Source organism: Mandrillus leucophaeus, unplaced genomic scaffold, assembly GCF_000951045.1.
Source record: "Mandrillus leucophaeus isolate KB7577 unplaced genomic scaffold, Mleu.le_1.0 Scaffold66, whole genome shotgun sequence".
Classification (NCBI taxonomy): domain Eukaryota; kingdom Metazoa; phylum Chordata; class Mammalia; order Primates; family Cercopithecidae; genus Mandrillus; species Mandrillus leucophaeus.
The window spans coordinates 5,604,394-5,631,150 of NW_012107141.1; the positions used below are offsets into that span (position 1 = coordinate 5,604,394).

At 41.8% G+C, this 26,757-nt stretch overlaps 1 protein-coding gene across 4 annotated transcripts in view; it reads right to left on the bottom strand.

The window, feature by feature from the left end:
* Nucleotides 1–26,757, bottom strand: part of CELF1 (CUGBP, Elav-like family member 1) — a 62,543-nt gene that overhangs the window by 11,529 nt on the left and 24,257 nt on the right. For 2 of the 4 annotated variants that reach the window (XM_012001440.1, XM_012001439.1), the window contains exons 1-8: nucleotides 21,687–21,991; nucleotides 11,141–11,328; nucleotides 9,469–9,551; nucleotides 9,061–9,109; nucleotides 6,979–7,113; nucleotides 6,043–6,122; nucleotides 5,296–5,457; nucleotides 1,444–1,519 (exon numbers count right to left, since the gene is read on the bottom strand). In XM_012001440.1, the coding sequence (XP_011856830.1) occupies nucleotides 1,444–1,519; nucleotides 5,296–5,457; nucleotides 6,043–6,122; nucleotides 6,979–7,113; nucleotides 9,061–9,109; nucleotides 9,469–9,551; nucleotides 11,141–11,328; nucleotides 21,687–21,757 (844 nt within the window). In that variant the 5' untranslated portion in view covers nucleotides 21,758–21,991. Of the gene's footprint in view, nucleotides 1–1,443; nucleotides 1,520–5,295; nucleotides 5,458–6,042; nucleotides 6,123–6,978; nucleotides 7,114–9,060; nucleotides 9,110–9,468; nucleotides 9,552–11,140; nucleotides 11,329–16,597; nucleotides 16,788–21,686; nucleotides 21,992–23,086; nucleotides 23,159–26,757 lie in introns of those variants that run through there. The other 2 variants (XM_012001442.1, XM_012001443.1) reach the window with 2 other exon arrangements.

A 26,757-nucleotide genomic window follows, 5' to 3' on the forward strand; every position in this document is an offset into this window, starting at 1 on the left:
AAAGCAAGAGATTAGCCAGCAGATAAGGGTGCTTCATATCCATTCCAGCCATGACAAGCACACACTGGCAGAGGGCTGGTTCCTGACAAAGAGGAACTGTTCTAGATAAGCCTTACAAACAACATTACAGGGCTCCAAAAAATATTCAGATATCACTCATTAAGAAACTTGAAATCATTTCCTCAGAGAAGAGATGGCTAATCCAATAGCACACCACACCAAATGTACATTAATAAAGGTGTGGGCAATTAGGAAACCAAGAAAAACTGCCTACCATGGGGCCAGGAGCACAGGAGAACAATGCCACAGCCTACAGCACAGAATGGGACTGCATCCAGGCCCCTCACTCACACTTTACAGGGGATTCGCTCTCTGTAACAGAGGGGAACACGCAGAAAACGTGGCAGATGCAAAAGGCCCAGGAAGAAACAAGGGAGAACACAGGAGAGCAGCAATGACACAAAGAATAAAGACACCACCACTTGAACAGCAGATTCATCACCAGAAAGAGGAGAGAGGAACAATCACTGAGTGAAAGACTTCCAAGTAGAGCCTAGCAACACAGTTGAAAGGGGAGGAAGAAATCTAAACTGTGCTGTCAATGCTGCAAACCATTTACTAGACAACGGAAAGATGGATGGGGTGAGAGGTGGGGGGAGTGGAAAGAGTAAATGAGAATTAAAATACAATATAGATTACAATCTAGCAACTTTCCAAAAATATAGCCAACTATAATTTCCTAAGACAAAGTGAATTACTATCAAAAATTTCCAAACAACAAAATGCAGTTCACTGAAAACTACACCTTTCTCAAATGCACATTTGACCTAGCCTAAATCCAATGCAGAGGGTGTAGGCACAGGCAGCTTTGAAGTTGCCCCATGCCCTACCCCCCACCGACTCCTGGTGGCCCCTGGCTCAGGTTTGTTGAGGCACTCCATTTAAGTTTTCTGTGTACGTTAATAGCAACAACAAAATAGGAATTCACCTAAGAAACAAGAAGTATAAGATACACAGGTAAACTAACTGCCTGGGTTCTAGAAGCTTCAAGGTAGGCCATTTGCATGGAAGCCATCTTTGACTTTTCTGCAGTCACTGGAAAAGTCACTTTAAAATGGAAATAAAGAGTTCTTGCAGTTCTTTCCCCTTATCAGAATGGACTCAGTCTATAGGAGCTAAACAGTCCTTTTCCATATTCTTCTCCAACAGTGACCTAAAAGGTTAGGAGGCACCAGATAACGTGAGAGCAATATGGCATCAACCAGCAATAGAGCCACTGTATAGAGACAAGGCAACTGAGTCCTGGGATGTTCATCTTAGGTCAGGTTTACATAATAAGCAAAAAAATGTTTTCACAGAAACGATGCCAAACTCCCAAGACTGTTGTTAGCTGGGTCTGCTGGCCTGGGTGCTGCTGCTCCTCTGCAGCAGTGAAACACTTACCTCCCATTGGGTGGAGGCTGCTCAGGGTGTTGAGGTTCCCAGAGGAGGCAGTCTGCTGAAGGAGCTGCAAATAAAGCTAGACATTACACCAAAAAACAGAACAAGAGTGAGAGTGAGGGCTGGTTCTGCATCTGGGATAACTCTACAGCACAGCAAAGCGAGAGTGCAGAGGCCCCCAGAGAGAAGAAAGTCAAAGACAAGAACCCAAGCCAACACAACAGAAACATGAGGCTTATGACAGCACAGGACAAAAAAAACAAAAAACAAAAAACAAAAAACACACAGTTAAAGCACTGGCCTAGATAGTATGTTCACTGAGTACTGAGCAGACCTCAAGTCCCTGGGCAGTAGAATTCAGCACAGCAGAGGACAGAAGTACTAAGCTTGGGGACAATAAGCTAAACTTGAGCAACTTATCCAGTCAACTGTGATTTTTGTCTGCGAATGAATGACTGCCATTTCCAGTTACCCTCTCCAAGTTCTCCTTAGTTAGGTCCACACATCTCACTCTGCAGACTGTTTCCATCTGGATACCCAATTTCTACTTCACACAACTATTTTAAATATCAAATCTAAACATTTCCTAGTATTTCTTGGAGTTACCCTTTACTGGTCACAATGGACTACATGACTAATAATCACTACAGCTACACATCTATCCAACTTTATTTACTTCCTCCCCTCCAAATTGGTTTTCACTGTTGCAGATGATCAAATGACTAATGGATTAGTCTATACCAGGTTCAGAGTACGTTCTCCTTCAATGATTGCCCCATGACAAAGTAAGAGGGCCTGTCCCTGAGTTTATGGCATTAGTTTACTTTGTATGTTGACAAATCTAACCAGCTTGCTGAAAACTTTTGCTCCAACTAAACCCAATTAATATTGCTTATGGAAAACTGGTATTCTTGTACAGGATCCTTTTTATTCAACCTGTTTCCCATTCCTATAAACATCTGACCTGGTTTCTCTGTCACTGCGAATCCTTCCAGGCTAGAGATCATGGGTAAGTTTTAGGAGGTCTACAAACCTCCAGGAACAGAATGGGGGGAAAATCCACCTTCACACCCTTTTTTCCCACCACTTCTCAAAGGATAAAAAGATTAAAACCAACTCCTCCAGGACAGTAGAGCCTCGCTAATTCAAGTCCACAGAGTCTAGAAAGAACCTCATAATTAATGATGATGTACTATCACACAGTCGACTAGCACCACGTTTACTTTTTTTTTCTTTTTTGTCTTTTTTTTTAAAGACAGAGTCTCACTCTGTCACCAGGCTGGAATGCAATGGCATGATCTCAGTTCACTGCAACCTCCACCTTCCAGGTTCAAGCGATTCTCCTGCCTCCACCTCCCGAGTAGCTGGGACCACAGGTATGCACCACGCCCAGCTAATTTTTGTACTTTTAGTAGAGATGGGGTTTCATCATGTTGGTCAGGCTGTTCTCAAACTCCTAACCTCAGGTGATTCGCCTGCCTCGACCTCCCAAAATGCTGGGATTACAGGCATGAGCCACTGCACCCAGGCTTTTTCTTCTTGGCAATGAATACATTGCACCTTGGGCAATGTATTCAGTCCTAACTGGTAGACTGTGAATACTGTACTTGGTCCCTGCATTTCCCTCCAAATGAGGTTAGCTCTTAGGGCGAGAATCATGTCTAACCAAAACAAAGAGAACACAGCTCTCAACATACGCCATCATGTACTTGCTGGTAATGGCAATGACAACAAAAAGGTTAACCTTCCCTAAAAGGGGGCTCCAAAAGTCTCTAAGAAAAGCAAATGCATAGCATGTAGACCATTTTCAAAGCATCATCATTTCTGCAGACGACTAAAATCTCTCTGAATTTTCTGAACGTATAAGCAATTTTTCAGCACTAAGAAACAATTTATTCTGTTGAAATATAACCGGACGCAGTGGTTCACGCCTGTAATCTCAGCACTCTGGGAGGGTGAGGTAGGCAAATCACTTGAGGTCAGGAGTTTGAGATCAGCCTGGCTCACATAGTAAAACCCTGTCTCTACTAAAACTACAAAAATTTGCCAGGCGTGGTGGTCCATGACTGTAATCCCAGCTACTTGGGGGTTGGAGGTTGCAGTGAACAGAGATTGCACCACTGTTCTCCAACCTGGGCAACAGAGCGAGGCTTCAAAAAAAAGAAAAAAGAAAAAAAAGGAAAAAAAAGAAATATATATTTTTTAAAAAACTTCACCCTGCTAGGATGAAATGGGGTTTTTTGTTTTTTTTTTTTTTTGAGACAGAGTCTTGCTCTATTGCCCAGGCTAGAGTGCAATGGTGCAATCTTGGCTCACTGCAACCTCTGCCTCCTGGGTTCCAGCCATTCTCCTGCCTCAGCTTCCTGAGTAGCTGGAAGGGATTACAGGCACCTGCCACCACGCCTACGCAATTTTTTTGTATTTTTAGTGTAGACAGGGTTTCACCATGCTGGCCAGGCTGGTCTCAAACTCCCAACCTCAGGCAATCCGCCCGCCTCAGCCTCCTAAAGTGTTGGGATTACAGGTGTGAGTCACAGTGCCCAGCCTAAACTGGGATTTCTCATAAGATACCAGAAATATGAAAACCACTGGAACTAAACCAAAATTCAGTACTGGGAGACAGAAATCCGTGCCTTTTGTCTGTTTCCATACAGAATAATACTTGAAAGAATGAGGAATAAATGACTATACTAGCTATTTCTATGGGAATATTTTTGTATCATCCATACAAATCTAGTGGTTTCACCAGTAATAGCCTCAGATGACCTTTTTCCTCTTTGACTCACAGATGGGTGGTTTTAAGTGTCTTGTGCTGGCTCCAATTCTTTTCCGTTAATAATCCCCTGTAACATATATATTGCAGACCTGGTAAATCTAAATCACAAATTGGGGCCAGACCTTCTTTTGGACTAGACAACCTTCTTTTGGCTCACAACAGGGAGATCAAAATAAAGGAAGTCTATTTACAATGTAGTAAACTTGAATACACACCTATAATGCTCATTTAAAAATGTTCATGTTAATCTCTTGATCTCACCCAGGCGCAGTGGCTCACACCTGTAATCCCAGCACTCTGGGAGGCCAAGGAGGGTGGATCACCTGAAGTCGTGAGTTTGAGACCAGCCTGGCCAACACAGTGAAAGCCCATCTCTACTAAAAATACAAAAATTAGCTGGGTGTGATGGTGTGCGTCTGTAGTCCCAGCTACCTGGGAGGCTAAGGCAGGAGAATCACTTGAACTCCAGAGGCGGAGGTTGCAGTAAGCCAAGATTGTGCCACTGCATTCCACCCTGGGCAACAGAGTGAGTGAGACTCCGTTACAAAAAATAAATCAATAAATAAAGCAAAAAAAAAAAAAAAAAAAAAATCTCTTGATCTCTCAAGTCCGCTGAAAGAAACATTTATCAAACTCTTTAGGAAAGACTCAATAAGGATTTTAATGATGCCCTCTACATCTGGTAGAAAGAGATATGGAGAAAGACACTGGTGGCTGAGATTCCCTAAGGAATTTCTTTCTTGGAAGTAAGGACACAAGACGTTTCTAAATCTTTAAAATGGGAAACCAGGAATCCACTTCAGCTGCAGCAAAAGCCTCAAGATATAACCAGAGATGCATGTCCAGAGACATACATACATATATATATATATATATAGAGAGAGAGAGAGAGAGAGAGAGAGAGAGAGAGGGAGAGAGAGACTAACAGGACTAAAAGAAATAGTACTACCTGAATTTTTACATATAATTTCTATATGCCAAAAGTTGTAAATGCCACTGTGTTTGTTAGCTAGGGACAGCAGAAGAAGAAACAGCTGGGAGCTTGCACAGTCTGCAGAAAGCAAACCACAAAGACTCACTGCTAAATACTGGGGTCCAAGAGTATTTAGACCAGCAAGATTTCCCCACACAGATGCTGCGCTGATTTGCTGCATCTGCTGCTGGAGCTGCTGGGCCATTCTCTTCTGTTCTTTGTCCTTCTGTGTATCAGCAAATTTTACCACCATGGGTGACGAGCAACCCTGTGAAAAGACCAAAACCAAAGGGTCAAATTCCTCCACCTGGGAAAAGAAAAAAATCTTCCTTTTGGATGGCATGCAGGTTACATTCTAATTTCATTCATTGCCAAATGATTCTCCTCATGCTAGACACAAGAGACTGTAATCCCAACACTTTGGGAGGCTGAGGTGGGCGGATCACTTGAGCCCAGGAATTTTAGACCAGCCTGAGCAACATGGCAAAACTGTCTCTATTAAAAAAATACAAAAATTAACCAGGCGTGCTGGTGTGTACCTGTAGTCCGAGCTATTTGGGTGGCAGAGGTAGGGGGAATCGCTTGAGCCTGGGTGGCTGGGGCTGCAGTAAGCCATGATCTTCCCACTGCACTCCAGCCCAGGTGACAAAGTAAGACCCCATCTCAAAAAAAGGGGTGGGGAGAGCATTTCCAGTATGTTAATTTTAAAGAAATCAGTGGTTTTTAACTTTAAGATGTTGGCTGTTTAACTTTCTGGGCAATCAGATGCTGCACATGCTGCTGGACTTTAATAGCCAACTGTCCCAGCATTCCCAAGCTGAGAAATTTTCCCCATCACCTATCTGCTCCCTACCTCCATGGTCTGTGCTTGGTGCATTGCCTTGATAGCCGTCTGTGCCATGGCTCTTGTTGTAAAAGTCACAAATGCACAACCTGGTAAGAGAAGAGTCAGTAACTCATGCATTCATTCATTTCTCTGACAGACATTAATTGAGCACCTACTATGTGCTGACTATCATGCTAGCAATACAGACACAGTCCTTGTTTTCAGGGGATCATGTGCTAGTATGTTGCAACAGGGTGATATGTGCTATAATGAAAAAACAGAGAACCACTGACAGAAAAAAAAAATGCCTATCAAGAGAAAGGAGGAATCATATCCTCTAGTTCCTCTTGAAAATAAAAGAAAATGGGAGAAGAAAATATTTCCATTTTGGCATCAAGAATCTTGCAAAGCACCAAAAGAGAAAATTTTAATACATGACAATGAAATACAGAATGTAGACTCCTTAGAGGGGCTAGGAGACAAAAAGAATGAACTGATAGGAGGAGTCAAGACAGGACATAGATACACAGCAGGAAGCAGCAGGCCCAACCTCTTTATCTTGACCGGACCATGTTGGCTAGGGAATCACTGTGGCTAGTTTCCACTGGTCCAATTAAAAAGATTCCAAGGCCGGTGCAGTGGCTCACACCTATAATCCTGGCACTATGGGAGGCCAAGATGATAGGATCCTTTGAGTCCAGGAGTTCAAGACCAGCCTGGGCAACACAGGGAAACCTTCTCTCTCTAAAAAATTTAAAAATTAGCTGGGTGTCGTGATACATGCCTGTGGTCCCAGCTACTCAGGAGGCTGATTCTGGGAGGTTCAGGCTGCAATGAGTAGTGAAGGCACCACTGCACTCCAGCCTGGGTGAGACAGACCAAGACCCTGTCTCCAAAAAAAACCCCAAACCAAACCAAAATAAAAAAACCAAAAGATTATTTAAAAGCTAAAACTGTATCTACCTCGGCTCAGGCCATCAGGTCCCCGCAATATCCGGCATTCTTCAATCTGTCCAAATGAAGAGAACATGACTCGGATGTCATTTTCAGTGCACTTCTTGGAAATCATACCAATAAACAGCTTCCTGTCTTCCACTGCTAAGAGAGTAAAACACAAAAGACTTGAATATTACTATGAAAAGAGGCAATGTGGCACAGACTCGGGAGCCAGACCGCCTGGGTTTGAATCCTGGCTCTGTGCCTTCATACCATATTTTACAGATTCCAAGACACACATTTGTTTTTCATATTTTTCACATTTCTTTTCTTTCTTTTTTTGAGACAGAGTTTTGCTCCTGTTTTCCAGACTGGAGTGCAATGGCGTGATCTCGGCTCACCGCAACCTCTGCCTCCCGGGTTCAAGCGATTCTCCTGCCTCAGCCTCCTGAGTAGCTGGGATTACAGGCATGCACCATCATGCCTGGCTAATTTTGTATTTTTAGTAGAGACGGGGTTTCTCCATATTGGTCAGGCTGGTCTTGAACTCTTGATCTCAGGTGATCCACCCGCCTGGGCCTCTCAAAGTGCTCGGATTACAGGCGTGAGCCACCATGCCTGGCTTCACATCTCTCCTTATAACCAACATTATCTTAAAATTATAATTAGAAGCATTTAGATGAAATATGGTAGCTTTGTAATCTTGTGAAAGTTACTTAACCATACTGTGCCTGTTTCCTCATCTAACTAATAGGAATAATCAGGTTTACTTCAAAGGGTAGCAGTTGCTATTAAATGCAAAGTACTTGGCATCTTCCCTAGTCCTTTGTAATTGTTTGCTCTTTTTGAGACAACAGTCTCACTGTCACCCAGGTTGAAGTGCAGTGGCATGATCATGGCTCACTGTAGCCTTGACCTGCTGGATTTAAGCAATCTTCCCACCTCAGCTTCCTGAATAGCTGGGACCACAGGTATGTACCACTACACCCAGTCAATTTTTTGCAGAGAGATCTCACTCTTATTACCAAGGTTGGTCTCAAACTCCTGGGCTCAAACAATCCTCCGGCCTCAGCCTATTAAAGTGCTGTGATTATAGGTGTGCGCCACTGTGCCCAGCCAGCATTGTTTGCTCTTACTAGCAACACTACTAAAGAAAGAAGAGGTTTTCACACTTACTTGATATGACAAGTGGAAGAGAACATACCTTTCAGTGAGTGTAACTGTCTACTTTTCTGACTTTTTTTTCTTTTTTTTGAGACACAGTCTTGCTCTGTCGCCCAGGTTGGAGCGCAGTGGCATAATCTCAGCGTACTGCAACCGCCGCCTCCTGGGTTCAAGCGATTCTCCTGTCTCAGCCTCCTGAGTAGCTGGGATTACAGGCATGCGCCACCACACTCAGCTAATTTTCGCATTTTTAGTAGAGACGCGGTTTCACCATGTTGGCCAGGTGATTCGCCCTCTTTGGCCTCCCAAAGTGCTGGGATTACAAGCATGAGCTACGTCACCCAGACTAGACTATTTTCCTGAGAATTAAGTTCTCCTTCCTAATTTGTTCATTTTGCCCCCTCATTCCTGTCCAAAAGATATTATACTGACCAAGTATACTCCAGTTCATTCTACAATGTTCTTATAATATTTCTCTGTCAACTCTGTTTTTCTATTTATCAGACTTTAAAGAAAAAACTGACACAACTTAGACAACATTACTTAAAGCACAATTCCATTCAGATATCCTAAGAAAAGCAAATAAACTAGGCAGAAATCTTTTTTTTTAAATTATTTTTTGAGACAGAGTCTCACTCTGTTGCCCAGGCGGAAATACACTGGCATGATCTTGGCTCGCTGCAACCTCCGCCTCCTGGGTTCAAGAGATTCTCATGCTTCAGCCTCCTGAGAAGCTGGGATTATAGACATGCACAACCATACCCAGCTAATGTTTGTATTTTTAGCAGAGACGGGGTTTCACCATGTTGGCCAGGCTGGTCTCGAACTCCAGCCTCAAGCAATCCACCTGCCTTGGCCTCCCAAAGTGCTGGGATTACAGGTGTGAGCCACCGCGCCTGGCCTAGGCAGAAAATCTTAAGGGGAAGAGTGTATACATTTGCTTACCATTGTTCTTCTCACTGTCAGCAGGTTTCATCTGTATAGGGTGATGCATCTAAAAAGGAAAAATATGATTATTATCACTGTATATATTAATGGCATTCAGAAATACATACAGACTCTAAAATACCAGAACTAGAGCTTTAAAGAGTTCTCTCTGAACTCATGTCTGCTTCATGATCTTTCCCCAGAAAATGAAAGGTGAGTCAAGAAGTCAAATACACAAGACTCTTGGCTGAGAGAGAACTACTGTCAGGTAATCTTTGAAGTGCTCCCTTTATGTCTTCCTTTACATCAATTCCTGCGGAAATTACCTTTTCCCCAAAATGGTTTTCAGTGTGTGCCTGATATGTGTAAGTATATCCCATATATCAAAGTTACCACATTTCCATTTACTAGTGGGAGCCTTCTTACCCCTGGAAGGACTTTCATGTTGTGAAGAGCATTCTGAGCTTCTAATGCAGCTTTACGGGTGTAAAATGTAACAAAACAGCACCCTGCAATAAATAAGATTTCATAAAATAAAACTTCGAAAGCAGAGAATTCCTACAGCAACCCTTCCTCCACTGACATATCAGATCTTCAAAGAGGGCTGGGTTTATTAAAATTAGTGAGAGGGGGAGGGCAGTGGAAAGGAATGAATATGAATATCTAGCAGGGGAATAAGATTATTTTCTATACACTTTATTGTTTTAGTCTCCTCCTAGTTACACCGTCTTACTTAGCTGCTCATATAACTTCTCTGGAAAAGATGACTTCTCTTATAAAGAAAGGTCATGTGCCATTTGACTCAAGCTACCCTACTTGGAACACCAGGTGGTATATGAGACAAGAAGACAGATGGGGCTCTATACTTTTGCAGCCTGTAGTCTACCAGGAACTCTTTCTTTCCCTGCTCTCTCAGAATAAACCACTCCCTACTTCGTAGCCAGATTCTACCATATGCCTCAAACATAATTATCACTTATTAAATTATAAAATGACTTAAGAGCAAGCACCTCTTAACATCTTTTTCTGGACTCTTGGTTCTCATCAAATATAATTAAGCTTCTAAAAGCACATGGTGCTGCCTCAGATCTGTAGATTTTGTGCTTTGAATCTTTATTTAGGGTAGGAGGAGAGGAAGTATATCTTGTAAATCTTGGGCTTAAACGTTCTGACACTCCCATATTCTCATGAGATACAATATAGATTTTTTTTTTAAATAATGCTGCAGCAGTTAGAATTATAAATTACTGAAGGTTATATTGCCAGTCATGTTCAGAAACTATTATACTTTATATTTTTAGTTAACTACGCCAAAAAGAGAAAGTAATTCCTCTGCTTCTAGATCTTCTGCTATTAAGCTGGTTTCAATATGACAATCATGTTTGCTTACATTTGCACTGTTGGAGAGCTTTCACAGAGAATTACCTGAAAACTGGTAAAATGGAAAATAAGAACAGGTCTGTGTGTATATGGGGCAAAGTTAATACCTATCTACCATCAGTCCTGTGAAACTTCCACTCTGCTAGGCAATTCTGGAGGCAGCTCCACCTTTCTTCTTCTCCTGCTCACTTTGTGGCAACAGCAAACAAGCTGCCTAAACAAATCCTTTCTATTTGATAAATCATCCTGCAAGGCCTCTGTAATACTAACAAGAAACCTACGGGTATGTGGACAGTTTTTCTCTTTCAGCTTATGCTAGCCCAAACACTAAAGATAACTTTATGTGGTTTACTTCAATTTTATCTTCGTCATTCTGTTCCCGAGGTCAAATGAGACACGTGAGTCTGTCTCTTAAATTTAGAGCCCTCACAAAGCACTGCCCAAGATCCAATTTACAAATTATCCTCATGCTAACATCTTAACTTTTTAAAGCCATTAAATATATTTGGATTACAAGATATTACTACTATAAAACGACAGATTTTTTCCAACAGATAGACAGACAGACAGGAGTATTCTGGCAATGACAGAGAGAATGCATATGAAAGAAATTACATATAAAAAACCAATTTTTTGTATCCTGTCAAAAACCCAAAGCCCTCACCTGCTCTGAGAGTCAGTGGGAAAAATAAGATAAACCAAAACCCAAAGCCCTGACCTTTGCTCTGAGGAGGGTTTTGGCTCCTATCCCTTAGGACGTTGATTTCATATACAGCACCATACTGTTCGAAGAGTTCCCGCAAGTCCTTCTCAGACCAGGTCCTTGGAACCTGGCCCACAAACATCTTGATAGCATCAAGATCTGGTTGGTCTGGGTGGTCCAGGGTGCCGTTCATTTTCTTTGAGCTGTGTGAGATAAAATGAAACTTCTATTATGTAATAATGCTGCCTTCCAGAGGAAATTTTCTTTTCTTTAATGATCTTAACTACTTCTGAGAATGCAGGGGAAAAAAATCCACTTCCTTCACTTCTTCTATTCAGTTTACCAGAGTTCCTTGGTTCTCCCTCACCATGACCACCCATTCCATCAGATGCCAAACTAAAGTCACCATTCTGATTGGGACATCCCAGCTGTTACCAGGGAACTGACAATGTACATTTCTTATCTAGCATGAGAATTATCATGTTAGAGGAGGAACTTAAAGGGTAAAACTCCCAAAACAAGATCAAGTTTTAATAACTTTTAAGCATGGGTAACAAAACAAACACTAAAAAAAGGCCCATAAAATAACAGAGGACTACTGATTACAAGTAAGAGTCAGAACACTTCAATGTATACAATGACAGGTGAAGTTTCCTTTCAGTAGAAGTTAGAACAGAAACACTTGATTTCCAAGGCTTAAACTAAGGACTAGAATGCTGGCCTTTGAATGCAGCTGACTCATGTATAATCATAATGCTCTTGAGTTAGGTCTCCCGACCAAAACAGAGCTCTGCCTCTTAAATTTCCAGATGATTGTGCAATGAACATCAACAATGTTACCATCATTCTAGATTTTGTTTCTGAGTTATCCAATTTACTGCTATTACTCTAAGACCAGTTAGATTCCCTTACTGAGTGAAACCATTTTAACGATCCCAAATTTCTCTAGTACTATCACATTGTACTTGTAATTCTCCTATTTCAGTTTTATTACCTTTAGAACCTGAAGGATAATCAGCTATTTTAATACCCTCATTCCTACCTTGCCACTGTAAACAACCTAGGTGAATTCTTACACTATAGATGTTTCCACTCAGAACATACTATCTTTTTTTCTGAAACGGAGTTTCACTCTTGTTGCCCAGGCTGGAGTGCAATGGCCCGATCTCAGCTCATAGCAATCTCCACCTCCTGGGTTCAAGCAATTCTCCTGCCTCAGCCTCCCAAGTGGCTGGGATTACAGGTGTCCGCTACCATGCCCAGCTAATTTTTGTATTTTCAGTAGAGGTGGGCTTTCACCATGTTGGCCCAGGCTGGTCTCGAACTCCTGACCTCAGGTGATAAACCCGCCTCGGCCTTCCAAAGTCCTGGGATTACAGGTGTGAGCCACCGCACCTGGCCTCATACCATCTATTTCAAAGTCCTTCTTCCTATTTGTTTCTAAATTGAACTCTGAACATTTATCTAAACCATTAATAACTTAAATTCCAAATAACTAGCACTATTAGCTTTTCTATTAGTATTTGCTTAATCCAAAAATCATATTAAAAATTGCCAGGTTCTAATATCCAATCCCAAATAACATGCTAGTTTTTTGTTTTTTTGTTTTTTTTTGAGACTGAGTTTCGCTCTTACTGGCCAGGCAGGAATGCAATGGCAAGATCTGAGCTCACTGCAACCTCCACCTCCCAGGTTCAAGCAATTCTCCTGCCTCAGCCTCCCAAGTAGCTTGGATTAAAGGCATGTGCCACCATGCCTGGCTAATTTTGTATTTTTAGTAGAGATGGGGTTTCACCATGTTGGTCAGGCTGGTCTCGAACTCCTGACCTCAGGTGATCCGCCCACCTCGGTCTCCCAAAGTGCTGGATTACAGGCGTGAACCACTGCACCCAGCCAATGTGCCAGCTGTCTTTAAACAACAACAAAAAATCATTTTTCCACCACTGCTATCTTCTGAATAGTGTCTGAAGATCCTTAAGAATGCTGAATCTGTGAAAGTAGCTCAACTTCTTTTAAGTACTACATATTTCTTTTCTTTTCTTTTTTTGAAATGGAGTCTCGCTCTGTCGCCCAGGCTGGAGTGCAATGGTGCCATCTCGGCTCACTGCAACCTCTGCCTCCTGGGTTCAAGTGATTCTCCTGCCTGGCTCCCAAGTAGCTGGGATTACAGGCGCGTGCCACCATACCCAGCTAATTTTTGTATTTTTAGTAGAGATGGGGTTTTGCCATGTTGGCCAGGCTGGTCACAAACTCCTGACCTCAGGTGATCTGCCTGCCTTGGCCTCCCAAAGTGCTGGGATTATAGGCAGGAGCCACTGTGCCCGGCTTATTTCTTTATTTTTTATTTGAGACAGATTCTCTCTGTCACCCAGGCTGGAGTGCGGTGGCACAATCTCAGCTCACTGCAACCTCCACCTCCCAGGTTCAAGTGATTCTCATGCCTCAGCCTCCTGAGTAGCTGGGATTACAGGCATAAGCCACTATGCCTGGTTAATTTTTGTATTTTTAGTAGAGCTGGGGTTTTGCCATGTTGGCCAGGCTGGTCTTGAACTTCTGATTTCAAGTGATCCACCTGCCCTGACCTCCCAAGTGCTGGCATTACAGGCCTGAGCCACCACACCCAGCCTTGAATCTTTTATAATTCAATACTTACAGGGGTTATTCTCACATCACTTTTGATGACTCTAGCACTATCTAAATTCAAAAGCTGTAAGACAAATGGCATATAAACCAATTCCTGACCCTATATCTGTGAAGGCTCCCCATATTCTTCCAGGTTAACTGATTAGCTACAATCCTAGGACTCCAACAGTACTAAATTTCCACCTTCGTTGTGGAAATTTTAGCATTAAAACTATGCTTAACAACTTTGAACATAATCAGGCTGTATCCACCTCTTCCCAATTACACTGACAGCTCCTTGCAGGCAGAAACTATTTTATTTCCTATTCATTCCTGTAACCACACCTGGTATAGTATTCTGGTTCAAAGTAAGCACTCAAATGTGCGAAGGGAGAAATTTCTTAAGTTTCAACAGTTCCCATTTAACCAATTAGCTCTGATAAAATGAGTGCTTATGCACAAAAACAGCACCCAAATTTAAGAGCAACTATTATCTCCTATGATTATTTGATTGCCACAGGATCAGTAGGCCATTTTCTTTTAAAGACAAGGTCTCGCTCTGTTACCCAGGTTGGAGTACAGTGGCATGACCACAGCTAACTGCAGCCTCGACCTCCCAGGCTCAAGCGATACTCCTACCTCAGCAATCCCAGTAGACGGAACTACGGGTGTGCGCCACCACGCCTGGCTAGTTTTTAACTTTTTCTGTAGAGAGAGGGTTTCACTATGTTGCAAGGGCTGGTCTGAAACTCCCGCGCTCAAATAACTCTCCCACCTCATTTTCCCGAAGTGCTGGGGTTATAGGCATGAGCTACCACACCTGGCCTATTTTCTTTTGAGTGTTTTAGACGGCATCATCTTACTGGTTTTCCTGTAATCTATTAATTTAAAACGTGTGGCAGGTCATGGCAAAAACATAATGTGACTGCTTTTAAATGCTTAATCCTAATGTTGCAACAGAAACCAGCTACCATGATGAAAAAAGCCCTATGGTCGGGCATGGTGGCTCACGCCTGTAATCCTAGAACTGCGGGAGGCCGAGGTAGGTGGATTACTTGAGGTCAGGAGTTTGAGACCAACATGGTGAAACTCCATCTCTACCAAAAAATACAAAACAATTAGCTGGGTGTGGTGGCGTGCACCTGTAATCCCAGCTACCTGGGAGGCTAAGGCATGAGAATCGCTTGAACCTGGGGGGCGGAGGTTGCAGTGAGCTGAGATGGGGCCACTGTGCTCTAGCCTGGGTGGCAGAGTGAGACCTTGTCTCCAAAAAAAAAAAAAGGCAGCCCTATGACTAGTGAAACACTGGCTGTTACTCCCTACAACCTGTCCCGACAACTTTAATTACCAGTTGTAATAGCATTTTACTAAAATGTTGCTAATCTTTCACTATATTTCTATTCTAGACAGAGTTAACAAAGAACCCCAATGGTGCCCAGAAAACGTTTTGATAAGGAAGCTGACGGCTATTTCTGAAAAGCAGTTTTATCAATCTGTATTACAGTGGAGGCAACTGCTCTCAGCATGCTCCTTCCCTCTGTTGTTTGTGTGCCAATTCTAAACTTTTGCATCCTGTTTAGTGCTAAAGCATAAACACAAGTCAATATACGTAGATTACAGTTTACCCAAAAGTTTAGCAGAGACTCAAGATTCTAGATTCTTCTTTAGCTCTCCAAATCCTTCTCTATTTTTTCATGTCTACCTACACCATGAACCTCCCCTTCCCTGTTTATATACCAATTCAATAGCCAGAAGACTCCCGTAGAGTAGTGCTGTTCAAAGTGTGGCCCAAGAGGCTGGGCACAATGGCTCACTTGAGGCCAGGAGTTTGAGACCAGCCTGAACAATATGGTGAAACCCCATCTCTACTTTAAAAAAATAAAAATTAGCTGGGCGTGGTGGCACACACCTGTATTCCCAGCTACTTGGGAGGCTGAGGCAGGAGAATCGCTTGAACCTGGGAGGCGGAGGCTACAGTGAGTCAAGATCTCGCCACTGCACTCCAGCTTGGACAACAGAGCGAGACTATCTTAAAAACAAACGAACAAACAAACAAACAAAAAACCAAAAGTATGGCCTAAGGACCAGCGGCAATCTTCAAACTTAACTCTTACAGAAATTTTTACAGAAATTAGACTGAGCAATTTTGTATTTGTTCAATCTAATAATAATAAATATAAAATACAAGCTTGTACCTTATTTTTTCCTCTACTTCATTTTCACTGTATTTTTCAAGGGAGTGGGGGATGGGGGTGGGGAGAGATATGGTCCTTTACCACAGCTTGAGAAGCACTATCCAGGTATAGCAACAACTGCATGTATACCCATGTGTATGTAATAAGCAGTCACAAACTTTCTCTGATATTGTATCTGAAGAGAAACAATACTCTCCCTCTTCTACATATACTTCCAATATGCATCTTGTCATTAAGATTAAAAGTAACCATTGTATTAAAAAAGCCATCTGGCTACACATCAGCCACCACATCAGCCACTTACTCTATGTATCACTAAATACACTGTCAAATTTGTACTTTACTTCCCCATTCGATGGAGAGTTATATATATTTATCATCTCCACTCAAGAACCAGTGAATTCAGCAGTTCCCTGGAGAGGTATCTATAGTGTCCCTGTCATTCCTAAGAGGCCAGTCTACGGAAATTCCTATTCCCTGGAGCAGTACTGCCAGCCCTGACCTGGGAACAGGATATAAGAAGGGCAAATCACGGCCTGCAAGAATGTGAAAAGGAGGAAGATGAGAAAGTGGCAAGTGTTTTAGGGGAAAGGGATGAAACCTATCCCCTCTCTTTTTATGTTTCTACTACTGGCAGCAGAAGCAGTAATAATACCTGAGGAGGTAGTTGCTCTCACTGTTGCTTCTGCTGCCATTATTAAGAATGAGCAACTATGAAAATTCAGGACGAGAGGCTGTCTCGTCTACCTTGATTTCTGCTGACACATACTATGAGAAAATACAATAGGGACACAACTGGGAAGAGACACACGAAGGAACAACAAAGATCTGTATTTTCAAAGTATGTATTTCTTCAAAATTCTTGAACACTCTCTTCTCTTCCTCCTTTCCTTTCCCCTCTCAAAATTTCCCCACCCCAGGCCTATCTCAGGGGCAGCACAAATGTTCTATTCCACTTTTTCCCCCATCCTCTGGCCCCAAGTGACTAAACCAGGGGGTGTGTCTTAACCCAATGGCAAGCTGATCCATTGGCTGGCCAGAAACTTAAGACCCTTGACCTATGCTTAAAACAAAAACACGGCTGGCCAATCAAGCTCCTTTACAGCTGCACTGAGCAATACAACAGCCACTAAGTTATTTAAATTTAATTTAGTTGCAACTAGAGATAGCATGGGTTAAATGGAGAAGTGCAAAGTACTGTGGTCAAAAGATAATGAGTCACGCTACAACAAAGACCTTGAAAACATTATGCTAAGTAAAAGAACTCAGTCACAAAAGGCCACATAGTGTATGTTAACATTTATATGAAATGCCCAGAACAGGCAATCTACAGACAGAAAGTAGGTTGGTGGCGAGGCGCGGTGGCTCACGCCTGTAATCCCAGCACTTTGGGAGGCCGAGGCGGGCAGATCACGAGGTCAGGAGATGGAGACCATCCTGGCTAACACGGTGAAACCCCGTCTCTACTAAAAATGCAAAAAAATTAGCCGGGCGTGGCGGCGGGCGCCTGTAGTCCCAGCTACTTGGGAGACTGAGGCAGGAGAATGGCGTGAACCCGGGAGGCGGAGCTTGCAGTGAGCTGACATCCGGCCACTGCACTCCAGCCTGGGTGACTGAGACTCCGTCTTCAAGGGAAAAAAAAAAAAAAAAAAAAAAGAAAGTAGGAGGTTGGTGGTTGCTTAGGAATGGGGATGGGGGAAGGGTGATGTGGGGAGGAAGAGGGGAATGGTTGCTTTTAGGTACAGGGTTTCTTTTGGGGTGATGAAATGTTCTGCAATTAAATAGTGGAAATGGTTACACAACTCTTGTATATACTAAAATCACTGAATTGCTCACTTTAAAGGGTAAACTTTATAGTATGTGAATTATGTCTCAATGTGGAGGGGAGGGAGAAGGGATCTGAAGAAAGGCCATGTTGCAACCAAAGTTATAAGGTAGTTAAGAGTAGAAAGGAGGCACATGTAGAGTGAGCAGTTGTGTATCCTGGGGTCAGAAAGATACAGTTTCTAGGTTTTCTAGCTGCAGAGTTCCTGATTAGATGACAGTTCAGTCCACCTGAGTCCTTATAAGAAAGCCCTTTCATATATGCTAGCTTGAGTGGACATCTGTTCCTTGCAGCCAAACAAGACCTTCAAATGGGACCTGTTTAAAAATAATTCCTGAAACCTTTCATTACTAATTTTTTCACTCCCCCCCTTCCATTACCTGTTGACTTCCCTTAAACTATACAAATAGAAAAAATTCAGATACTTACCAATCCCTCCACCTCCCCAGCAGGCAAAAATACTTGTTGCATTCCAAACTTCAGCCACCACCCACCCTTATATACAAGGTCCCTCTGGCTCACATACAGTGCTGTGGAAAAACTGGAACAGAAGTGCATCAGAATAAAAAGGGCCCAGAAACACTGGCCTGTGTTACTTACCAGCTGCTCCCTAGTGAGAACAAGACAGAATAATACATTTACGCTGTGAGAAAGTAATTTTCATTTGGATAAAGGGCAATCTTCCTATCATGTGGGGTGTTAGGTACTAGGAAAAGCTATCTCTAAGCACAATAAAGACAATAATAATTTAAATTCACCATCCAACAATAGAATAGCTAACAATATGCTTTTAAAGGTTTTCAGCCTTCTTGCCTGAGGTATGAAGATAAGATCTGGAGATCTTATCTCTGCAATCATCTTTAATATCATTCTCAACTGTAATACCCAAGCTTTTGCTATGGTGCCAGATACTACACACTACAGGGCTCTATAAGACTGAGCAATATGTGACCTTGAGGCAATGTCACTGGAAAAGTAGAAGGGCACAACTATAATCCTCTACAAATCCTATAAAGGAATGTTTAAAAGTTCTATGAAAGAAGTGGCTAATATGATTTTACTTTATTGGAGGAGGGGGAGGTGTGTGTGCAGAGATTTCAGCTGCATAGAGTAGGTAAGTAGAAAAAGTGCAACATGGCAAGGAGGAAAGAGGCCTAAGGGTGACGAAGAAATGGTAAGGACTGAGGAGATACTGGAAGAGTGGGATAACGTTAGAAGGGAGAAAAAGGACTTGAGAAAGTTGTGGAAAGAGTACAGAAACAGAGGGGATCATACTAGAAAGTTGACAAGAATAAAGAGGTAGGTCAGAGAGACCCAGTGAAGGGCTTTCCATGTTATATAGACAGGCTTGGAGTTTATTCCAAGATTTTAGATTAAGTGAATGATCAGATCTGTCCTTTTAAAAGATACCTAAAAATAATCTAGAGGATGAAATAAGGCAGGGAACATGGAGATCGGAAGGCTCTTGCATAAACTACTACCTAGATTAGCGCCCAGTCTCAGACAATACTGAGAAATTTTGGGCCAGGATACACTAGGACCTGGAGTTCACTTGAACTCCAAGGAGGAGAGGAAGAGAAAGAAACTAACAACTCTTGGGTTCGAGTGAAGACAATATGGGAATTATTTTTTGTGGGGAAGTCTCTAGATGAAAGTAACCAATGAGCAGTATTTAGAATAAAGTCATAGACCTCAGAAGACATTCGGGGGAACAGAGATCTGAGAAGCAGAGAAGCACATCAGTGTCCCCTTAAGCAATGGGAGAGTGAAAAGTAAAAAGTTTGGGACACAACTCATGAAAATACCCATATCTTAGGGTGCAAGCAAAGTAAGAAGCACCAGTGGAAGCTTAAGAGTGATCAATGGAGAATCAAGAACATTGGGTAACGGTTCACTGACACGAGAGGCAGCCTGGTCTAGTGGGCAAAATATAACAAGACCTTTACCTTTAAACTTGTACTTTAGGCCCAACATTGATTACTATTTGTCCTCAATCTCTCTCAACTGGGTCTCTCATGTTTAAAATGGGGGCAATAGCCTACGACCAGGCACCCTTGCAAAGCTTTGGTGAAGATGGATGACTAAAACAGATGCAAACACACTTGGAAAAAATGTTGATAATTCATTCCCCGATTGACTCTGAGAATGACCTGCGGTAAGTCCACTAGCTCTCAAACTTTAGTGTGCATGAAAAACATGCTGGACACTTGTTAGACTAGAGTCTAGGGGGACCTATTCTAGCACAAAAACATCTGAATTTTTAAGTTTCAGGTGACTTTCATGCAGTGGTCCATGATCCAGATTTAACGGGATACTGAATGAGTCCAATATCTTAAAAGATTAGAAAGCAGGCTGAGAAGAATGCTGTGTCAATGCTGGGTTGAACACCAGGCAGTGGCAAAACACAGAAAGTGTTACAGTGAAAGATAATTTAAGCAACAGTCTTGTTTCTAAGGATCATAAATCCTGGGACATGGAAATATCCTTATTATGTATTAAATCTTTCTGATGATATTCACTGTAATTTCACCTGTTACTGCTAAAGTAAAATTTTAGTAGTAAAGAATTCTCATAAAAAGACATTTAAATTACTGTAATTTTGGAGACTACAGAGGAGACATAAGATCCATTTCAAAAGAGTAAGATAGGCCAGGTTCTGAGGCAGCAGGATAGCTTGAGCCCAGGAGTTTAAGACCAGCCTGGGCAACACAGGCAGACCTCATATCTACAAAAAATTTAAAAATCAGCCAGGTGGTGGTGCATGCCTGTGGTCCCAGTCACTTGGGAAGCTGAGGCGAGAGGACTGCTTGAGCCTAGGACATTGAGGCTACAGTGAACTGTGACTGTGCCACAAAGCAAGACCCTATTTCAAAAACAAAGAGAGAAACAGCTAACTTTGAACCCTGCCCCCCAACTATTCCACAAAGAACTGTTTGGTATCTACTATTATCCACACCTGTTACATCTAATCCCAGGGTAGATTGATTTGTACATGGAGGCCTAACCTCAAAGACTTGCATTAACACCTGTTATCTAGAGAATATTCTATCACTTAATATTCTTGGCTTTGAATAACCTAAAGCTCATTTGCTGGAGGTTCCAAAACACTCTGAAGCCTGGTTACAGTGACTGAAATCAGGGGTTGGAAATGTGTCCTTCTGTACAAAGTCCAGAATTCAGGTTTCCAGCAGCTACAACTCAGGGCTAGGTTAGCATTTTGGCTGTGTACAACAGCAGTTCTTGAACAGTACTGCAAGCCAACAAGGTTTCTCGTTCTCACAATTTATTTGGGCAAATTGCCGATCAAGATTGATCCAGTTTTGCTTTTTTTGGAGGGTGAAGGACAATTTGATGTTCCTAAAATCATGTGCTGAGCTGCATTTTCAATGAGACTTGGGAGGGGTGGGGATCAAGGTCCAGGATTACACATTGTATGTTAATACTGAATGTTGTAGATGATACTAAACACACTGACTGTAGCTACCAGTCTCCTCTGTGATATGAGACTAAGAATCTAATAATTTAAAATAATAAAACACTTCCTTCCCAAAAGATTATTTGAAATTGCATGTCCAACCCAAAGCAACAATGCTATATATATAAAAAAAATACCTTGGAATCTATCATACAGGAAAACACTACAGTTTAAAGGAATTGGAACTGGCACACTTGAGCTGATGCTGCTGGTCATATATCAAGTGCACCTTTATATAAATAACTTAAAGCCTTGAGGAAATAAGCAGTAATGAGACAGACTCAGACTACAATTGAAAATAATAGCATGAGAAAATTCAGGTTGTTTTGGCTTCCTTTCCCATTTTTTTCTTCCCCTTCTTAAAAAAAGGAATCAATGTCATCAAATAAAGAAACAGCCCAGTTCCTCTGCTTATGATAAAAATTAGACAACAAAAATACTTACACGGGACTGGAATTCAAAGAGCAATGATCCACCATCATTTCTGGAAGGAAATCCAACTTAAACGCAGCCATCACCTCACTCTCCCCTTCAGAAGCCAATGATATTAACTTGCTGCACTTGTCTGATCCACAAATACACACAGCTTTAGCTTCCTGGGCCCCACAAAAAACACAAAGTGGAAACAGGAGCTCAGGGAAACCAGCAATAAGTGCCACAGAAAGAGGCAGGACTGGGGAAGGGGTAGGGAAAGGGAGTATTGGATTAAAATGGGGATGTGACCATGTGAAGGGAGGCTCAGCCCAGCACACAATGAAAGTGCTGATGCGCCAGGCTTGTTTTGTGCGATTTTCCCTGGCGAAGCAGTACTAAGTGCACTGTCAGATAAATAGAATGTCAGATCCATGAAGATAGCAGTGGCTAACAGAGCAGAAGAAACACAAACTTGTTTCACATCCTCCAAACTCCTCCCTGCAAACCAGTTTTTAAGGTCCCCCAAAGCCTGAAACTAACTGAAGCGAGAAAAGGCTTACCGAAGAAGTGGGTTGTTAGCCTTGCTTTTAAACTTACGTTTCCATGTGCCACAGACAGCAATGAGCACAGTACTTAGGTCCAAACTAACCTCAGAACAGTCACATAAAGAGGAATGATAAGACCATCAGAAGCAGGCCAGAGACAAGCTGGTTGAATAAACTGGCCACCAGAAACTTACCACTCACATACAACTGCCTACAGTGGGTCAACCTTACTTTTTTTTTTCTTGATATTTTCAAAAAAGCATCAATTTCTCAACTGACCTTGCTTTCTCGATGATGTGCTATTTAATGGTTAGAGTAAGGTGTGCTCCTCATCTAGGTGAAAGACTTCAAAAATCCTTTGTTCAGCAACACTCATTAGATGGCACACAGAAATTTTCTTTACTAACTCTGAAGCTTAATTTGCCAGAAAATAAAAATGGAATAGTAATATTCTGCCTCTTACTAGCATACTAGGAAATAATGTATTTTCAGTTCTCTGTTGTCCTTTCTAAAGAAACAAAGAACAAAAGCCACTATAGTGATAATAATGAAAAAGAACTAGGGCCTATCAGGGACAACACTCAAACATGTAAGGGAAAAACCAAGATATGAAGTCTCTTCATTGTCATTTTCCTCCTTTAAACTGTTGCTAAAACCAAGACTAGTGAGTGCACACATAAAAATTCTATTATGGGTGAGCAGTAGAGATGGATATACTTAGCAGTCAAGGCAGATGTGTGCTCCCGTTCTCAATTTAGCTCCACATCCCCCCAAACAACAAATGGTGGCATTTCAATATTTAGGCAGTGACTCTAAAATGTTATCTCTGAAGGCTCCCAAATTTCACAGGCTTTCTTTCCATTTTTATCATTAGAGTTGCCTTACCTCAAAGATTTCACTTCACCCAAGCTCAGTTCACAACACAGGGAACTTTGAAAAAAAGAAGTTATGTTCAGCCTGCAAAGAAGTAAAACGAATGAACTCCTAAACACACAGTTAACGTTAAAAAAAAAAGAAAAAGAAAAAGAAAGGAAGGCACCATAGCATAGGCCTAAAAGTTCTAATCTGTGTAACAATGGCTGACATCTGTCTGCATCTGACCCAGGAAGGTGAAAACTGTCTCTTCTGTTCATGTCCAGACGTCATCATCCAAAATCTAGAACTGTAACAGCAACTTACTGCTTTTTCTATTTTTGCCAGAAACTCGCTCATCTGATTTACTACTATAGAGGCAGAAGTGGCAGGAGCTCTCTTCCACCCTATTAAAGCAGCAAAAACAAGCTGCAAGTGAGAGGAGACTGTGCAACTGACACACAGTACACAGTTTACCCAGCCATGCCTGTCAGACAGAAGATGGTAACCCTAGCTGGGACTGGTTAGATTACTGGTTATATTTGTCCTAGTTTTTCCTATGTACACTGGAACTGATGGCATGCCTCTTCCTATAGAAAGCTGCCTGGACCAAAGAATAACTCTGAGTCGACAACCAAATTACATCTTTTAGTGCAAGAATTCCTTTAAAAAGACATTCCAGGCTTTAAAAAGGCTGAGCAACATCAGCTCACGGTGGTTCACGCCTGTAATCAATCTCAACATTTTGGGAGGCCAAGGCAGGCAGATCACCTGAGGTCAGAAGTTCAACGCCAGCCTGGCCAACACAGTGAAACTCCATCTCTACTAAAAAAATACCAAAAAAAAAAAAAAATTAGCTGGGCGAGGTGGCACACGCTTGTAACCCCAGCTACTCGGGAGGCTAAGGCGGAGAACAGCTTGAACCCGGGAGGCGGAAGTTGTGGTGAGCCGAGATCACACCACTGCACTCCAGCCTGGGCGACAGAGTAAGACTTCGTCTCCCCCATCAAAAAAAAAAAAAAAAAAAAAAAAAATTCCTTTAAAAAGGATTCAATAAATTTCAAGGAACTTACTGGTTATTGTGTGTTTAATATTTACTAAAAACATACGAAATCTAATTGTATCTCCAGTTCAAATCAGAATCATATCTGTAACAGACTACTTAAATGGAGACATTATTGAGTTGCCAGGCACTGCCCAATGTATGAAAGGATGTGTTCTCCTTAAAATAGTTTTCACTAAGCCAAGGGCTGGGAAACATGATTTAGAGTAATGTCTTAAAATCATTTTTTCCCAGTCATTGAACTTTCATTCAAAAGAAGTTTCTAGAGGCCCAATTTATAAAGCAGTGCTTTATACTGCTTATACTCTGTGCTTATACTGCTATTAAAGTCCATCTTATGATTTATAAAGCAACATTGCTTTAAAAACCCACAAGATGGAAATGTCATTACATGAAAGAGGGCACTTCTTTTTAGACAGGTCACAAGAGTTATCTCAGTATAATTAAATTCAACATGCTTTGGGAAAAGAGCACAGAAATTAATCACAAGTCAATTTTAGAAAGAGGTTATGAAGTTAAGTGATAAATTATGGGAATACAAAAATGCAAATATTAAGGGAAATTTAAAAGTAGAAAAGAAAGTTATTCACAAAAAACTGCCCGTGTGTGTGTGTGTGTGTGTGTGTGTGTGTGTGTATGTGCGCGTGTGTGTGTTTAAATGTCTTAATTCATCTGGGCACGGTGGCTCAAGCCTGTAATCCCAGCACTTCAGGAGGCCAAGGCAGGCAGATCACGAGGTCAGGAGATCAAGACCATCCTGGCTAACACGGTGAAAACCCGTCTCTACTAAAAATATAAAAAATTAGCTGGGCGTGGTGACACATGCCTGTAATCCCAGCTACTCAGGAGGCTGAGGCAGGAGAATCACTTGAACCCGGGAGGCGGAGATTGCAGTGAGCTGAGATTGCGCCACTGCACTCCATCCAGCCTGGGCGACAGAATGAGACTGTCTCAAAATAAATAAATAAAAAAATAATAAATAAAAATCAAATAGACATTCCAGCCTTTTCCCACAAAGGAAGCATTAGAAATACAGAGGTGACCGAAGGGGTTATAACCAAGGGTCTGCTGCAAAGGAAGGCCTTAACTTTCCCTCAGCCTCTTTTTATCACCTGTTCCTTTCACTCTGAATGTACTTTCATGGTTTCCTCTTCTCTCCCTGGTTGTCCGTCTGTCTGTTTTCTCTGCCTTGAATATTCTCTACTATTTAAAAGAGCAACAATTCAAAGCCTGATTAAGTGAAGGTAGGAGCAATCAGCCTGCTGTAACATTAAGAACCCAAATCATTAAAAATGATCAATATAGGTAAGAAAAACACTCAACAGAACAGCATTCATTGCATTTAGGATATAAGCATAGTATAAACTTAACAGGAAGATGTAAAACTGGATTAGAAAAGAGAAAGGCTAGCAATCACAATATGTTTTGCCAAAACGATGAAAAAGCAAACAAAAGCACAGTTAAGCAAAAAAGCCTAGGTAGCTTATGCAAACGTCTACCTTGATAGATAAAACCAGGGAGTTCTACGACAGGTGAACAGATTTTACACTTCCACCCCAATAATCTAAGTATGTTTGAAAGGGCAATAAAGTGAAGTCTAGTTATATAAGCACAGAGGAGATTAGAAGCTACTACTGAAAAGGGAATCAATGTCATTAAAAATCACCATCAATCTATACAAGGGAATTCAAATTGCAAAAATCTAGGGAATGGTCATAACCTCAGACTGCTGCTAAGTGGACTGGGTATTTTACCCCCGAGTTTCTGGCAGTGAGATGATATAAGAGATTAAAAAAGTAAGCAATTGATACTTGAAAATAACCAACTATAGTAACTTAAATTTTTACACAGTACCTTTTTGGACCTAAATTTCATTTCTTAAATTGAGTATTTATAATATAATTAGTGGGTCTCCTGAGCTCCCAACCAACTACATTGCACAGGTAAAATATGCTGACACAAATTGGTAATTATTTCTGTGGTAATTATATTTCACTTGGTGGAAGATTTTTGTTATTGTTACAAAATGTAACAGTTAAGAATAATTTATGGGCCAGGAACACAGGCTCACGCCTATAATCCCAACACTTTGGGAGGCCAAGGTGGGCAGACTGCTCAAGTCCAGGAGTTTGAGACTTGTCTGGGCAACAAAGCAGGACCGACCTCTACAAAAAAATACAAAACATTAGCTGGGTGTGGTGGTACACACTGTAGTCTCAGTTACTCAGGAGGCTGAGGCACGAGGAGTGACTGGGCCCAGGAGGTCAACGCTGCAGTGAGCCAAGATTGCGTCACTGCACTCCAGCCTGGGCAACAGAACAAGACCCTGTCTCAAAAACAAACAAACAAAGCTAACTTTTCCATAAGAATCTAGACAATGTAAAAATTTCTGCATGGTGGGAAAGGAGGTTAAAGAAGAAAGAGAAATATTGTAAAGAGAATTTTTCTGGCTGGGCACAGTGGGGAACACTTTTAATCCTAGCACTTTGGAAGGCCAAGGCAGGAGCATCGTTTGAGCTCAGGCAAGACTAGCCTGGGCAACATGGTGCCATCTCCACAAAAAAAATACAAAAAATAGTGAGGCATGATGGTGCCCACCTGTAGTCCCAGCTACTTGTGAGGCTGAAGTGGGAGGATCACC